The sequence below is a fragment of the Semicossyphus pulcher genome, unplaced genomic scaffold (genome assembly GCF_022749685.1).
Source record: "Semicossyphus pulcher isolate SPU_LCO1_2020_fin unplaced genomic scaffold, fSemPul1.0.p SCAF_8, whole genome shotgun sequence".
In the NCBI taxonomy this organism is placed as follows: domain Eukaryota; kingdom Metazoa; phylum Chordata; class Actinopteri; order Labriformes; family Labridae; genus Semicossyphus; species Semicossyphus pulcher.
Window position 1 is genome coordinate 25,053,556 of NW_027211759.1, and position 15,969 is coordinate 25,069,524.

Genomic DNA, 15,969 nt, shown 5'->3' on the forward strand with positions numbered 1-15,969 from the left:
ATGCTAAGCGCAGCTAACTGGCTATTGGTTCCAGCTAAGAAACACATTTCACAGACATATGTCAGTTTTACTCCTGCAACTGTCATCAGAAAAAAAATCAGTAAGTATGAAATACAAATATGGTGAACTATTTATTTAAATCATTAAAATCAGTGTTTGATGCAAGGGAAGAAACTAATGATGATTTACATTTTTAATTATACTACTAATAGATATTTAATTCACAATTATAAAAAAGACAAGAAAAAGAATTTCATTAAATGAAGGTTTCAATTTTTTAATTAAAAAAAATTACATCTGCAGAGACAAAAACATGATTAAGATTCAACACAATATTCTTATATATAAAGTAGTAAGTGTATTGCAACTGATTGTTGTTTTGTTTTAATGGTAGTTGAGGCTTTGCATTTCATTAGCAGGCCAGTAAGGCAAAGCAACTCTCATTTAAACAGGCTTTTACTGTATGTACAGTGTTTTGCATAAAATATCAAACATAGAAACAAGAACAGCAATGATCTTTCCTGTAATACATTCAAAATAAAACAGTCTTGTTGTCTTCCCGTTGACGGTCTCAACATTTTTACATTTCAGTGATTCCTGCCTGTTCTGTATAAACCAGAGAGCTTGTGTGACAGGAAACACCAAGTGCATTACGCAGGTGATCTGTATGAAATAACTTTTCCCTTAGACAAAAAAAAACTGTTCATAGTTCTCTCGGCTGCAGAATTTTCTCAGGATTCATCAGGTTCTTTGGGTCGAGGGTGTCCTTCAGTCCCTGCATGACCTGGATAGCCTCAGGGCCCATCTCCTCACACAGCAGTGTTCGCTTCCCTAAGCCCACGCCGTGCTCACCTGTACATGTGCCGTCCATGGCCAGAGCTCTCCTACAGGGAACACAAAATGCATTATTTCACTGTAAACAATGTTACTGATACAACATGATTAAAAACAAGTCTGAGGTCAAGCCAGTACTAAGTTCTACCTTTCCAATCAGTTTATTGATCCACAAAAATAGATACCTGCTAAAAGACAAAAGCACTTGCATGCATTATACCTAAGATGTTCCTATCTGTATATTATATCCCAAAACCTGTGTTTCAAAACCTTTTAAAATCAACGTCAGCTTAGCGATATGGCACTGTTCAATTCCTCTACCTAAATGTATGTTAGTGTGACCGTTATTGAGCAGTTGAGTAGTCTTGTGCAGAAACCTGGTTGCCATAGTGATGGCAATTAAGAAATTTTGCAAATGATGTCCTGCTATAAACCACATCTCCAAACTCTGTTTGAGGGAGAGGTTAAATGGGGTATTTGGGCTCTAAATGATTAATAGGTACAAAAAGTTTGCCAGTATTGCTGCAGCTGGCCCCTGCATTACAGCTGTAATGGCTGTCGGATCTCTTCACAGACGATGCTTTTTAAAAGCAGAAACCACCGTTAAAACTCTCTTCAAGCCAACATACTCCCTTGAAACATTTATATTACCTTGCAGAACACAGTTTATGGTCTCTTGCTGCCTTGATAAGTTAGTTTTATTGTGATATTGTGTGTTATGAACACATTAAGCTGGATTTGAACTAAATGTCTGATACCAAAACAACACAACTGTACCAACAAAGTACCCACAGAGAAAGTGGTAGAAGAGCAACTTCAGGGTCTGCAAGGCAAAATTATTGTTTGTCAAAGGAGTCTAGTAGTTATGAAGACATCAAGCTAACAGCTGTGTTAGGTTTAAAACAGCATCTTACTCTTTAACTAAAAGGTCTGTCTCTTCTGAGCCTGTTAAAAACAAGCACTTGTAGTGGATCTTAGGTTGCATTTGCCTGCAGAGATTACAATGCAGCCATTACAGCTCGTTTCAGGCCGCTGCTTGGAGTGATGTACTGAAACCAATTCCAAAACCTTTTGTAACAATCAGTCATGAATAACCCAAAATGATATATCAAATAAAATACATTTAAATAAATATGGCCAGCTTTTAAAATACTGGAATTCACCTTTAACAATTAAAACACTAGGTGAGTGTAACTTTAAGCATTAGTTGATGAGATATAACCATGGAGAAAAAAGATCTGTGAGAAAGTGTCAGAAGATAAGAGAAGTGTAAGGCTCAGAGACACGTTACCTGGCCAGTCTCTCAGTGAACAGGTGCACCCTGTGCTGCTCATCTGGGTCACTGGGGTCCACCACCATGATGCAGTGGAAGTTACCATCACCCACATGGCCCGCTATGGGACCTGAAGGTAGAGTGATAACAGTCACACTCATCACTCTGGAAACACACACAACATTTTCATTTCTGTCATACATCTGTCTTTAAATCTAACATAGAAAACCAATATCAGACTTCAGCTCATTCAGAACTCTGCAGCTCGGCTGTTAACCCGACCCAAGAGGAGAGAGAACATTAGTCTAGTCTAAGCTGCTCTGCACTGATGTGCTAAAACATTACTGTCTGTGAAGGTTCTCAGTCATCCAGGCCATGGTAATTCTCAGCTTAATCCAAAAGGCAACTGGACTTTGTTGAAGTTCTTGAAGACGTTTCACCTCTCATCCAAAAGGCTCCTTCAGTTCTAAACTGACTGATGGACAGAGCTAGAAATATAAGCCTCTGTAGGTCTGTGTAATCAAGGGGGGTCTATAACCTGAGCTGTTGACTTGGTATCACTGGGAGTCATTAGTACCCTCTGGTGTTTATGGGTCGTTAAGCTCACATGATCCCGAGTGTGAGTATGATCTCAGCTGTTTGGGCAGAGAATTCAACACTGCATCGTAAGTGGGTGATAGGTGGTGTCTTAGGCCACCACCTCTGTTAGGGGAAGGTTTTTCCAGCTAAACATAGATGGCTTCTTTGACAGCTCTTTCAAACCAGTGGTCTTCTCTGGCCAGGATGTGACCCTTGATGTCTTCAGAGGAGTGTCCTTTGTCCTTTAGATGTAGGTGTACAGCTGAGTCCTGACCTGAGAAGTTGGTTGTCCTAAGCTGGGCCATGTGTTTTTGGAGGGGTTGTTTTGTTTCCCCGATGTACAGGTCCCAGCATTGCTCATTGCATTGTACTGCACACACTGTATGTATGCAGTACAACAGCCTAATGACCCATTTACACCAGAGGGTACTAACGACGCCGCTAGGTCAACAGCCCAGGTTAACGACTCACCCTTGATGACACATCTATTAGCATACTAATGACCTACAGAGGCTTATATTTCTAGCTCTGTCCACCAGTCAGTTAGAATTGGAGAAGCCTTTCAGATGAGAGGTGAAACGTCTTCAAGAACTTCTACCAAGTCCAGTTGCCTTTTGGATTAAGCTTAGAAATCTGAGTGCTCTTTATCTTTACAAAGTGTAGTGTGAAACCCAGGACACATTAAACTTCTCGTAAGAATCTCTGAAGGTTTTTCCTTTGACACACTAAAGTGGGTAGACAGCTTCAGGAAAAATTAGAGTCTGACACAGTAGGCATTCAGTGTCAGTGAAAACATGTAGGATAAGACTCTTTAACTCTTTAACTGGGAGATGAAGGACTCATTTCCACAGTCCACGTTCATTCTGACAAAATATGTAGAGCAACTTGGTTTTACACAATGTCAAAGGAACCTGTAATTTGGAGAACATTATTTATTTGTTGACGGAATGACTTAATTTTGAGACATGAATTAAAGGTTCAGTATTTAGTAGTAGTAGTATTTAGTATTTAACTTTTTGTCATATTTGTTCAAACTGTCACTTTATCCATGCAGTAGTACATGAGAGAGATAATCTGTGAAAAAAATCATGTTCCTCCTCCTACTGCTCCAAATGGCATTTGCAAGAATCCACCGCTCCCGGTCCACAACAACCAATCACAGCAGAGCAGTCTCTCAGGCTGCTGTCGATCACTGCTTGTGTACACGATGATATTGAACACCATCCCTCCATTGTCAAATACCGCTTACACTACAAAGACAGTTTAAGACTTTCTCCTGATAGTTCTGTGTGCCTGTGCTGTCACGGCTAAATGTTCTCAACATCGTGGTGTGTTACTGCGCAGTGTGTTACTGCGTAGTGTGTTACTGCGTAGTCGGCACTGTTTTTCCCACAGTTTCTGTTAGCAAACTAAGTGCTGGTGGTTTCCCACTTAGAATTTACTGTAGATTACCGTTCACAGCAAAAACAGTGATTTCTGCAGGTTTGATGGGTATCTGCTTTGATAGTGTTGGTGGTGTAATACAACAGCTGCGGTGGTTGACATTTCATGTTCTTATCGGTGTGTCCGCCATGTTGTATACCTGGCTTCTTCAGTTACCTTGGTTACTAGCCTGCGCGTGTATGACAGCCTCCTCTGTGGGGAGGGCTTTGGAGGCAGGACTGAGCGCCACAGAGAGAGAGGGGGAGGGACCTGGAGGTTGTAATCTTTCAAATTTTGAAACAAAGTCCGCTCCCTTCTCCATCTTACCTACTGCAGCTTTAAGGCTTTTAGGTAAGTTACAGCTAAACAGGTTAACTGCAGTGTTTTGATGCAGTGTGAAATGCATTATTAGATCTGAGAAAAATGCTATAGAAAAGCGCTAAAGCAATTGTAAAAAATGTATGACTTATTAATTTAAATTCATATCATTAACATTATCATCATCGAGTCAACCTGATGTGACACTAGTTATATTGCTCCTTTCAGTTTCTCACCTGTAAGTCTGTTCTCAATCAGGTCCTCTTTCATCTCCACAATGATTTGAGGCAGTCGAGACAGAGGAACACACACATCTGTAGCGTAGGCCTGTGGGACAAACACACACACACACACACACACACACACACACACACACACACACACACACACACACACACACACACACACACACACACACACACACACACACACACACACACACACACACACACACACACACACACACACACACACACACACACGGACGGACGGGGAGGATTAGGTCACTGTGTTGGAAGCGCTTTGAGTGTTTGTCTTTGCCTTCACTGAGATTTAAAACATGAATAAAGTGAGACATAAAACAAAGCCTTTCAACCAGAGGAGGATGAAACTACCCTGTTGTTCACCATTAAGAGGCAATACCCAGTGACCCTGTACCTTGAGCTCTTATGGTATTGTGTACACAGCAGTCACAGAGGAGAGTAATACTGTGGTAAGTGACAATAATATGATACTGCCAGCTTAACATCCCTTTGGAATACTTCTAATGAACAATATTACATCTACCTGAGCCAAGACTCCTCTTATACCACTACCTACCATCAATCTGTGATGTTCGGATCATTAAAGAGGCTGTCTGGTGTTTAAATGTAGCAGAGAGTGGCTGTATATAATACATCTAACAGTTGTAAATTGCACCTTTCCTCTTGTTAATGTGATCTTGACCTCATTTCATGACAGTGTTGACAAAGTAGTGGGAAACATCCCTGACACATATCAAGAGGATTCATCCATTCCACATTGTTCACAGCGAAAAAGTGAAAACTGCATAATTACGTGTTTTTCCAGAATTACATTACTACAAAGGTCGGCTCTGAAATGGGCAGGTTTCTATGTAGAACCTTGCTTTGGCTGAAATCGACCAATCGTCATTCACCGTCATTCACCTCCAGCTGCCTTCTTGCTCTAGCTTGTAGTCAAGTTGTTGTCAGGATTTCAATTTACCATTCCGATACCTCCTGGCGATTCTGGCTTGTACATATAAGGCCGAATAACCAGTCCTAGAGCAGCCATGTTTTCTACAACTTTGGAGTGACAGTGCAGTGTGTCCGTTCTCGCACGTGGGATCACACACGTGGGCGAGGGGCTACAACATTACTCCAAATACTGTCAGCCAGTCGTGACTAATGGCAAACAGCTTGTTCGGTACAGGAGGAAGTAGAGGCTCTGAAAAATAATTAAATTAAAACATGTATACAATTTTTAAAACGAAACAAACATTACCAACATGAATCAAAAACACATTAGAATCATAGAAAATTGATTGCATAGCTAAAATATGTCCTCTTTCATGTATTTTTAGAGCCAGGTATAAAAATATCAAGAGAGTAAATTAAAAATTGTTATAATTATGGGGACTTTTTCCTAGTATCATCGTCTTCCTTCTCACTAAATTAAAAATGACATACCCTTTTTTAAAACCAGGAAGTCCCCTGAGATTGAATCTCTTTTACGAGGGAGACCTGGACACAACACACAAGTTATGCTTTATTCAAGCAAAGGGCAGGGCGGTGTTTTAATAAAGCTATTCAGACAATTGTTTATTCAATATGAAATTATTTTGGGGGATCAGCAGTTATTTAACTAACCTAACTTTTGGTCCAAGACTCCATGGGTATTTGTTACTCCTAAAAGCTTCTTGTACGACTGTTATTTTAAGCACAGGAAAAAGTGTAAGGTGACTCTTTACCTTGCAGCCGGGTCTGAGAGCCAGGGCAGCGTACCAAGCGTCATGACGAGCTTTCCACAACCGGTTCCGTGTTTCTGCATCTGTAGCCCACTGAAAATCTGCACCGCCATTACTCCCAGTGATGTCCTCTGTAGGAACACACAAAGCAAAATTATGTTGGTTGTATTTCCTTTACACTGCTCTTATACACCGATCAGCCATAACATAATGACCACTGACAGGTTGAACATTTTGTCCTCGAAGTTGATGTGTTGGAAGCAGGAAAAAAACAAGCGTAAGAATGTGAGCGACTTTTAGAAGGGCCAAATTGTGATGGCTAGACGACTGGGTCAGAGCATCTGCAAAACTGCAGCTCATGTCGGGTGTATCCGGTCTGCAAACCTACCTACCAAAAGTGGTCTAAGGAAGGTAAACTGATGAACCAGATAGGGTCAAGGGAGCCATGGCTCATTGATGCGTGTGGGGAGCGAAGGCTGGCTGACGGGACAGTTTGATGTTTTGGACAATGTTCTGTTGGGAAACCTTGGGTCCTGCCATTCATGTGGATGTTTCTTTAACACGTACCACCTACCTAACCACTGTAGCAGGCCAAGTACACCCCTTCATGGAAACGGTATACCCTACTGGCAGTGGCCCCTTTCAGCAGGATAATGCACCCTGCCACTCTGCAGAAATGGTTCAGGAATTGTTTGAGGAACACCACAACAAGTTCAAGGTGTTGGCCTCAAAATTCCCCAGATCTCGATTATCGAGCATCTGAGGGATGTGCTGGACAAACAAATCTGATCCATGGGGGCCCCGACTCGCAACTTACCGGACTTAATGCTAACGTCTTGGTACCAGATACAACAGAACACCTTCAGAGGTCTAGTGGAGTCCATGCCTCGACGGGTCAGGGCTGTTTTGGCGGCAAAAGGGGGGCCTACACAATATTAGGCAGGTGGTCATAATGCTATGGCTGATCGGTGTATGTTGTCATAAATGTAGGGTTCTGGCATTTCTACAATGCTAGCTTTCATTGTGCTGCATTTATGGCTCATTCTACAAATAAAAAGTATCTGCAACTGCAGACTTTTTTAAAACTATATCCATATCATAGGGAAACGTTAGAAATCAGCACTTCCTTTAGAGTCGGGGAATTGAGTCAATAGGATTGATCATAATTGGCGCTGCCATCCCAAGACTTACGCAGCTAGCATAGCTAAAATCAACATTTACCTACTCCAACCTATTTCAGTTGATGCTTAAGTATTAAATACATTCATAACTGTCACAAGACACTTGTTATATCAGTAGCCTTTTCTGCTGACAATGGGAATGTTTCAATTAAGGCCTTGCTAGATTTAACAGATGGATAACACTAAGAAGAGAATTAGGGCTACCCCGAGCAGCAACGTTGTCCCACAGTGTTTCTTTACATGTTCCTTACTTAGCCTTAAGAAACCAAATGTCTACCTCCAGTACTGTTTAGAGGACCAAAGCTGGAAAGACAGTGACGGAAGACAGACAGACAGACAGAAGGTGGAGGGATGATGTTATACTGTGTCATGTTGTTTCATAATAATAATAATTGTATAGTTTATTTTTACATATAGTAGGTTTTTATCCTACAGCAAAAGTCTGTGACATTAGAAATTCGTGTTTTTTTTGCTTACGGGTCACAAACTTACACACCAGTTGTGTTGACCTGTTCCTCGAGGCTTCGCTCAGAGCCGTGGAACTCCAGGAAGAGAGTCGGGGTCACAGGGTAGGACAGAGAGCTGAACCTGTTACACGCATCAATCATCACATCATCCAGAAACTCTGGATAACACATACACACAGTCAAAACATACACACGCACACAGAAGAGAGAAAACAAATGTCAGTGTGATTCATCTAAATAGGTCAATCTGTCACTTTGACTTAATGATCTATTACATATTTTCCAACAGCCAATAATTGATATTGATTCTATTTTCACAGCTTATTTGATGACGCATTTCTCACTCCTGTTTTCTATTATCCTCCCTCTACAGGTATCCAGTGTTTGTAAGGGATCAATAAAGTTTCATCTCCTTGTTTTGCCAGTGTTGTGCTATAAATGTGGGCCAGACAAGTCTGAGCAGCCTGCAGATAACACTACAGTTCATTTATATTTAATTGCCTTTTCAGTCTTGACCACACACTGCGAGGAAAGAGGCAGACTATCAAAGACATGATCTGAGGAGATGTCTTCAGCTTTGAGCATGTACAATGCTTATTCTGTCAAAACTTTGATTACATTTGTTCAGATTAAGGTTGAAATTCTCTTTGTACATCTGAGAGAGAGAAAACTTGATCTAAATCAGCAGCTGAAGATCCTCTCTCGATTTCTTTGAAGTAGCATGAAATCTTTAGCACAATCAAAATATTGGTCTATGAAATCTAACCATCCCAATGATCCCTTTAAGGTCAAGCTGAAACGGCATTTCGAGAGAATCTAGCTTCCGTATCGTGACGTATTTCCGAGTGAAACAGGACATGCAGGCGGGACGTATCATTAGAGGGATTTGATTTGATCGTTGAGAAGTGGGCGTAGACAGACGTTCTCCACAGCGCAGTAGCTAGCTAACTGACCGAGTGTTCTTGGTGCTCTGCGGCTAAATGTTGCAGATCGATTGGTTGAAATTGTTTGGTGATAACTTACGTAAGCACGCGTGAAATTAAGGTTTATCGGAAGAAAAAAATGATCAGATTTTGATATAAGAATCCGAAGAAATTGTTTTTTTTGTATTTTTTTTGGCCTATATTGTCACACAGATGCACAATATTACCGGGGATGTGATCTAAAAGGATTAAAATGACATTTTTCATTTCACCTCGACTTTAAAACACACTGCATAATCTCTTTATGCATAAGTTAAGAACAGTGAAAGATAGTGGACTGCGGTCGCCAGTTTAGCTCAGCAGTTTCGGCCCTTTGCCCCGTGTCATCCCCAGTCTCTCTTCCCCCATTTCCACCACTATCCACTGTCCTATCTCTAAAATAAAGCCAAAAAAAGTAATCTTTAAAAAAAAAAAAAAGATAGGGGACTGTGGAGGAAGCCATCAAATCCGATTTCATCATTGACTGATCTCTTTTCTACAGTGTGAGATAAAAAGTCCCTCCAAGTGTTTAAAAATACACAAAGTGTCAGTCAGAGTAAAACAACTGCAACAGACATCTTGAGGCTTGTTTAGACTGAAGCCTGATGTGACCAGTAAAGAAGACAATGGTTTCGGGGGGAGGAGGTATCACAGATACATTGGTGTTATGTTTTCTGATATGCCCAAATTTGAAAACCTTTCTTGCATACAAAGCAGAAAACAGTGCTTGGGATGTGTAAGAAATAGGGATCGACCGATTATCGGCGCCGATATTCGGCATTTTGACGCATATCGGCATCGGCCTTTTTTTTTTTTTTTTTTTAATCCGACGGCCGATAAGAGTGCAGAGTGCTCACACACGACGGAGAGGAGAAAAAGTTCATTTCTTTGCAAATTTTATTTAACTTTGTTTTATTTACTTAATAAAACTCCAGGAAGTTATTTATTTATTAATTTAAAATTTCAGTTAACTTTATAAGAGATGCTGCTGACCCTGGGAACTCCCTGCGCTTTTTGTTTGTTTGTTTAGTAAACATATGCTTAAAGGCATTTAAACAAAGTTAAGTGTTGGAGTTTACATATTCAAAATTTTGACGCCAATACTTTCACTTTTACTGCAAATGAATATCGGCTCCAAATATCGGTTATCGGCCTCCTTGACTACTAATAATCGGTATCGGCCCTGAAAAAACCATATCGGTCTATCTCTAGTAAGAAATAGTGTCCCCATGAAGTTTGCCCAGCAGACTCATAGTTTACAATCCTCTCAGCACTGTCTGCACAATCAACAACAAAAATGTGTCTTTTCATTTCAGCTCAAAAATTCACTGAATCATCTTGTAATCATTGACTGTTTCCCTTTTATTTTGAATTTTTAAATCCCTAATCTGTTGGGCTTTACATGAAATATTACTTACAAAGTAGCCAAGCTTGATTGAGACTCTCCTTAACCAAGTGTGATCCAGTGCGCTCCGAAAAACTTGTGTGCAGTCATGGCACTTAACTTCTTGCAAACACTGCCTGTATTTTGGTTGAGCTACTGCTAAATGGTAAATTGGCTGAATTTATATAGCACCTTTGTAGTCTTCCGGCCACTACATGTCAACATTGACCCTTTCACACACATTCATACACTAGTTCAGTGCCATACAAGGCAACTGATAAACTAAGCATTTACACACCGCAGGCCTGTGCTTCTGGGAGAAGTTTGAGGTTCAGTAACTTAAAGATACTTTGACATGTTGACTGGAGCAGCTGAGAATTGGACAGCTGACCTTCCATTGGAGGGCCACCCACTCTACCTCTGAGCCACAGCCAGAACTTTTTCGCAATGCCACATTTTCTGACACTGCTGCTGCTGCTTCCCATTAAAAGTTTGACATAGGCGAACCACAATCTTTTATTGTGAAGCAGCTTCAAATGTGTTAGCAACCAACAGCTAACTATCTTTTGTAAGGGTGTAAAGCATTGTCTCCTCACCGATACGAGCAATGGGAACTCCTGCCTGTAGAATCTGCACTGTGCTGTCTACAGCAGCCTGGACGGAGGGAAAAGAGCAGACGGCCGACACCATGGCCTCTGGGATGCCGTACAGGCGTAACGTTGTCTTGGTGATGATCCCTAGAGTGCCCTCTGACCCAACAAACAGGTTTGTCAGGTTGTAGCCTGCTGACGTCTTCCTAAAGATTGATAAAAGAAAATTAAGGCATTTAATCTGCAATCATGTTGCTTATTTTGAGACGCAAATGGTTATTTAGTACCTGGGACGTCGGCCCTTCCCGGCCGTGTGTATGATGGTCCCATCAGCCAGCACAACCTCCAGGTTTAGAACGTTTTCCCTCATCGTGCCATATCTGACTGCATTGGTACCAGACGCACTGGTGGCAGCCATGCCACACAGAGACGCATCAGCCCCGGGATCTAAGACAAAAAAAGCACATCACTTAACGTTCCACAACATTTGTAAATCTATTATAATCCTTTCAACACAAATTTAAAGTACCTTTCCTAGACACCGCTTGACCTTTTCAAAAATAATTCTAGTAATCGCAACCTTTACCTTATTAAGGTTTGTTTTTTTCAATCATTTAATTCTTACTTTTTTTAAAATCAAGGTTATATCTAATGCAAAAACTGGTGTCTCAAGTCCTTATGTGTGCTGTTACTGAGAAATACAGTGAATACTAAGAAACAGTTGAACTGACCAACAGGAAACCAAAGGCCGGTGTCACGCAGGTAGGCGTTGAGGGCCTTCCGTGTCACACCAGGCTCCACTGTAACGTCAAAGTCTTCCTGATGGAGATCAAGAACTTGGTCCATGTTTCTCAGACTGAAGCACACTCCTCCCTGAGGGCAGGAGATGAAACACTGAGACTTGCAATACAGGCACCCCAGCACCATATAGAACCACATACTTGTAATTTAACTTAGTGTCTTTTTATCTGGCATATATTCAATCACACATTGTAATGTGTTTTGCATGTGAAAGATGTCTGTTGTAGAGAATGAGCAGCAGAATCTGCAGCTCCTCTCGCTTCTACAGTTTTGGTCCACTCTTGTAGTGATGTTTTCTGCCTTAGCAGCTAATAAAAGACCTGAAAGATCACTCTACACTAACTACTCAGCACCAACCATCAGACTGACACAGGTAGAGAGTAGTCTTTGAACATAGTGGAACATTTAGCAGCTAAACAGCAGAATTTCCTCAGGAGTTGGTAGAGAACAAAAAACAGTGTTGAAAGAGAGTAAATACTGGCTCTCCATGCATCAGGTATCCAGAAGCTGGACTCAATGAATGATAATGTTGCTCTGTTACTTTTGCTAACAAGCTCACCTTATCAACTGAAAACAAGTTTCTGTTGCCAAAACAGTTACTCAAAGTTTGATGCTGTTGTAGGAACATTTTACCGGGTTAAGTTTGTTTGATAAGGCAACACTCTCTCTCACCTTCACCGCACTGACCCCTCCCTCCAAGCCAGTTCCAGTGCCAAAAGGGATGATGGGAAGGTGGTGTTTGTGGCAGACCTTTGCCAGAGCGCTGACCTCCTCCACACATCGAGGAAACAGCACCACATCGGGGGGGCGACATCTGGACAGCAGCAATGCAACACTCTCACTCACTGTTCTCAATACATCTCATTTTAGCAGTTACAATTTGTAGCAAATCCTCTTATTTTTAGTCATGTTCATGTACAAAGGAATCCTTCATCTAAAGATAACCAGTACACTCCTTTTGTGTGTACTGGCACACAACTTGTTACTGAATAAAAACATTTTATCGTTATATTCATTGCATGTCTTAAAAACACCATAACACTCCATTTTGATGAATGTGTGTCTGTGTGACAGTGACACAAACTCACCTGTGTATGGACTCATCTTTGCCGTGTTGCTCCCTGACAGCTTCAGTCAATGACAAGTTGTCATTCCCACATATAGACCTGAATGCTGAGAGCACGTTGTCCAGAGCAGCACTCTATGCACACACACACACACACACACACACACACACACACACACACACACACACACACACACACACACATACAGACACACGATTACACATGCTGCTGAAAGAGAGTGAGTCATCACAAGAGAGTGGGAGGAAAAGATTAAATATAACACTGTACACTTGAAGTGGACAGTATACTGACACCTGGCCTTAATATCTAATGTTTCCTCTCTTATGTGAAGAGATCAGGGCCACAAACTCTTCATTCAAACTGTATTTAATGTTTATTAAACGTGTCCCTGCTTCACATTAAAAGCACCACCAATTATTTCCTAACAAAGAATTTTGAAATTTAGAGCAACTCAAACACTTTACTTGCACGTGATGGATAAAGAGGTTCCTTCTCACATGTTTGACTCAACTCTAAAGTTGGCTCTCTTAAACAATGCACAATTGTATTGTCAGACTACAGACTTTGATATTAATATGAAAATAAATAGACTATCTCAATACAACCATAAAGCGACAAGAGTTTACAGCTGTGCCTGCTGCTATGTAAGGCTCTGCTTAGTGACAGGCTTGGGAAGTCTCTAGAAAAGAGCCAGTGTACTAGCCGGTATGACAGACAGGGTCCAGCCACCACTAATGTGATATTGTCGGTCAGAGTCTGATTTAAAAGACGTGCGGTTAACATGTCTATGAAATAATATCTTACATGATTACAAATTCTAATAAATTAATCATTTGGAAATGCAAAACAAAGAAGCAAAGCAAACACACCTGCTGAGTGACAGAACTTCACTTTGTCAAGTGTCACTGACGGTTTATTTTTTAACTGTATTCTGTGTCTTTTAGAAAGCACACATCTGTATTCCAAGAAGTGGCAGGTGCATTGTAAATTAATGTATCATTAACATTATCATAATTCTTAACCTGAATGCTAGATCGCTGTTTTATGTGTTTTGGAAGTTCTGGTGGGTAACCCTGTTAGTTTTCGCTATGATTAAAAGTAGTGTTTGCATTGGCCGGGAATCGAACCCGGGCCTCCCGCGTGGCAGGCGAGAATTCTACCACTGAACCACCAATGCATACCTTTATGCGAAACCTGTTCAATAATCGCCCGGCGGGCCAAAAATGGCCCTTATTAGGTTTTCTATGGTCGTCAAAAGGCTGCCTTCACGTCAAGATACCACGTTGATTTCGCTTATTTCGGTGCGTTACATCATTAACATGCCTCCTCAGTACGCGACTGAAACAGATCGCGGCCGAACCAGAGCAGTATCAAATAGCCTACAGTAAGGAATAAACCGAAAGAGGCGTAGCAAGCCGTGTGTGTATGAAGAAGGGGGACGTCAAGTGGTGAAGGGGGATAGAGAACTGGAGCAAGCAGATTCAAGAAACACAAATATAATGCAGGCTATATACCGGTATTAGGATTTATATTGTGACATAACAGACAACCTTCTGGGAATAGTATGGAAATATACACTTTCAAATATTGCCAACTATAGCAAACAACCATCTTCAAAATGTCTCTCTCCAAGCTAAAGAGCCATACAGTGGATTTGGAAAAGTATTTTTATTTACTTTGCCAGCCACAACAAATAACAAACCATGATATGTTTTGTTTATTTCTAATTGAAATAAAATAAAAGGAATGTGTATGGCTTATTCTCTTATTATTTAAATCTATGAACATGATGTTTGTGAAGGAGGTAGTAGCTATTATTAGACAAACTATTCTGTGTGGCCCTCGAACCGCCATTTTCATGTGGCCCACTTGCTGCTGAAGTTGAATAGCCATGCCTTACAGGCACACCCAGGCGCAAGAAAATGTGCCTTCAAGACTAGGACTGAGGGTCACACAGTAGTCATATCTTTTGCATTGGTGGTTCAGTGGTAGAATTCTCACGCGGGAGGCCCGGGTTCGATTCCCGGCCAATGCAGACGCCTTTTTGGCTCTAAAATATCAAGGTAACAGTGAGCAAAAGTTCTTTTCAACCTGGATATGTAGCTTCAAAAAAACAAAAACATCTAAAACAAAATGTGCAGCATCACACACTAAATGTTGGTGCACAGTTTATAGCTGCCATAGGTTCCTTTGGTTCCTTTACTATTCAGCTTTGAAATGTATGGTCTGTAATGTAGTAAGATGTTAAATAAAATTAGGTTAATTTAAATTGTAGTTAGGTAGTAATGCTAACTTAAACGATGTAAATGCATGCTTAATAGCCGACTTATTTTACAGGGTTGTAACTAAGTTATTTTCTTTTTGAACTCTAGCTACAACAGGCTGATACTGTATCTGCACCGAATACAACAAACCTTCGACCTAGTGGCTGGTGCAGCAACATTTAGACTTTAGGTCCGCTCAACACGTGACCTTTAAAAATGAAACCATTGTCGGAAAAAGCACTTACTCTGGCGGTGGTTTCTGATTTAATATTCCGACACTGCAGCAGGTAGTGGCTGTGAGAGGGCAGTCGTCGACTGGCTGTGAAGACATGCAACATTGTTTATCCTGCATGAGCCAGACAAATATCACAGACTAGTTAAGAACCCCCCAACGACAAATAGACTAGATGACTTCCGGTAAATTATTTTCAGCGTAATAATAAGACCGTTTAAGAATTAATGCATAGCCTTATTTCAAACCATTAAACAAAACAAGCTTGATTGTAACATTTACAATTAGTGTTTGTAATGAATTACCTCTCTTTTTTTATACAGTCAAGTAACACATTACAATTTTGACCACATATTTCAGTTCAGTGCACCTTTAATTGCTGTTTAAGTAACAGCATTTTTTTTTTGGACTGTTTTATTTTCTTTTCATGTTACCTGTTGAGATTTTGCAGCACTCTAGTCTTTCTTATATGGAAAGGGATATCCTGGAAAAATAGGTTAATTTTGCTATCACATAGTACCTCTTTGTTATTTTTTACACAAACTAAACTTTAAGCCTTCCACAAATTCAAGTCATCAACACAGAAACAAGAAGGTGGTTAAAGGTGG

The 15,969-nt window shown here is 40.7% G+C and overlaps 1 protein-coding gene and 1 non-coding gene across 2 annotated transcripts; both read right to left on the reverse strand.

Annotated features, from left to right (window-relative positions):
- Positions 1–261: 261 nt before the first annotated feature.
- ldhd (lactate dehydrogenase D) lies at positions 262–15,467 on the reverse strand. Its single transcript, XM_069686399.1, has 11 exons — positions 15,375–15,467; positions 12,866–12,978; positions 12,450–12,591; positions 11,708–11,849; positions 11,264–11,423; positions 10,983–11,182; positions 8,070–8,198; positions 6,396–6,523; positions 4,663–4,753; positions 2,126–2,237; positions 262–884 (listed from the first exon to the last, which is right to left on the reverse strand). The coding sequence occupies exons 1-11, from the start codon at positions 15,465–15,467 to the stop codon at positions 704–706; spliced, it is 1,491 nt and encodes a 496-aa protein (XP_069542500.1). The 3' UTR covers positions 262–703.
- On the reverse strand, positions 13,972–14,042 carry trnag-gcc (transfer RNA glycine (anticodon GCC)). The gene has a single exon. It is a non-coding gene; the product is annotated as a tRNA-Gly (tRNA).
- Positions 15,468–15,969: the final 502 nt, after the last annotated feature.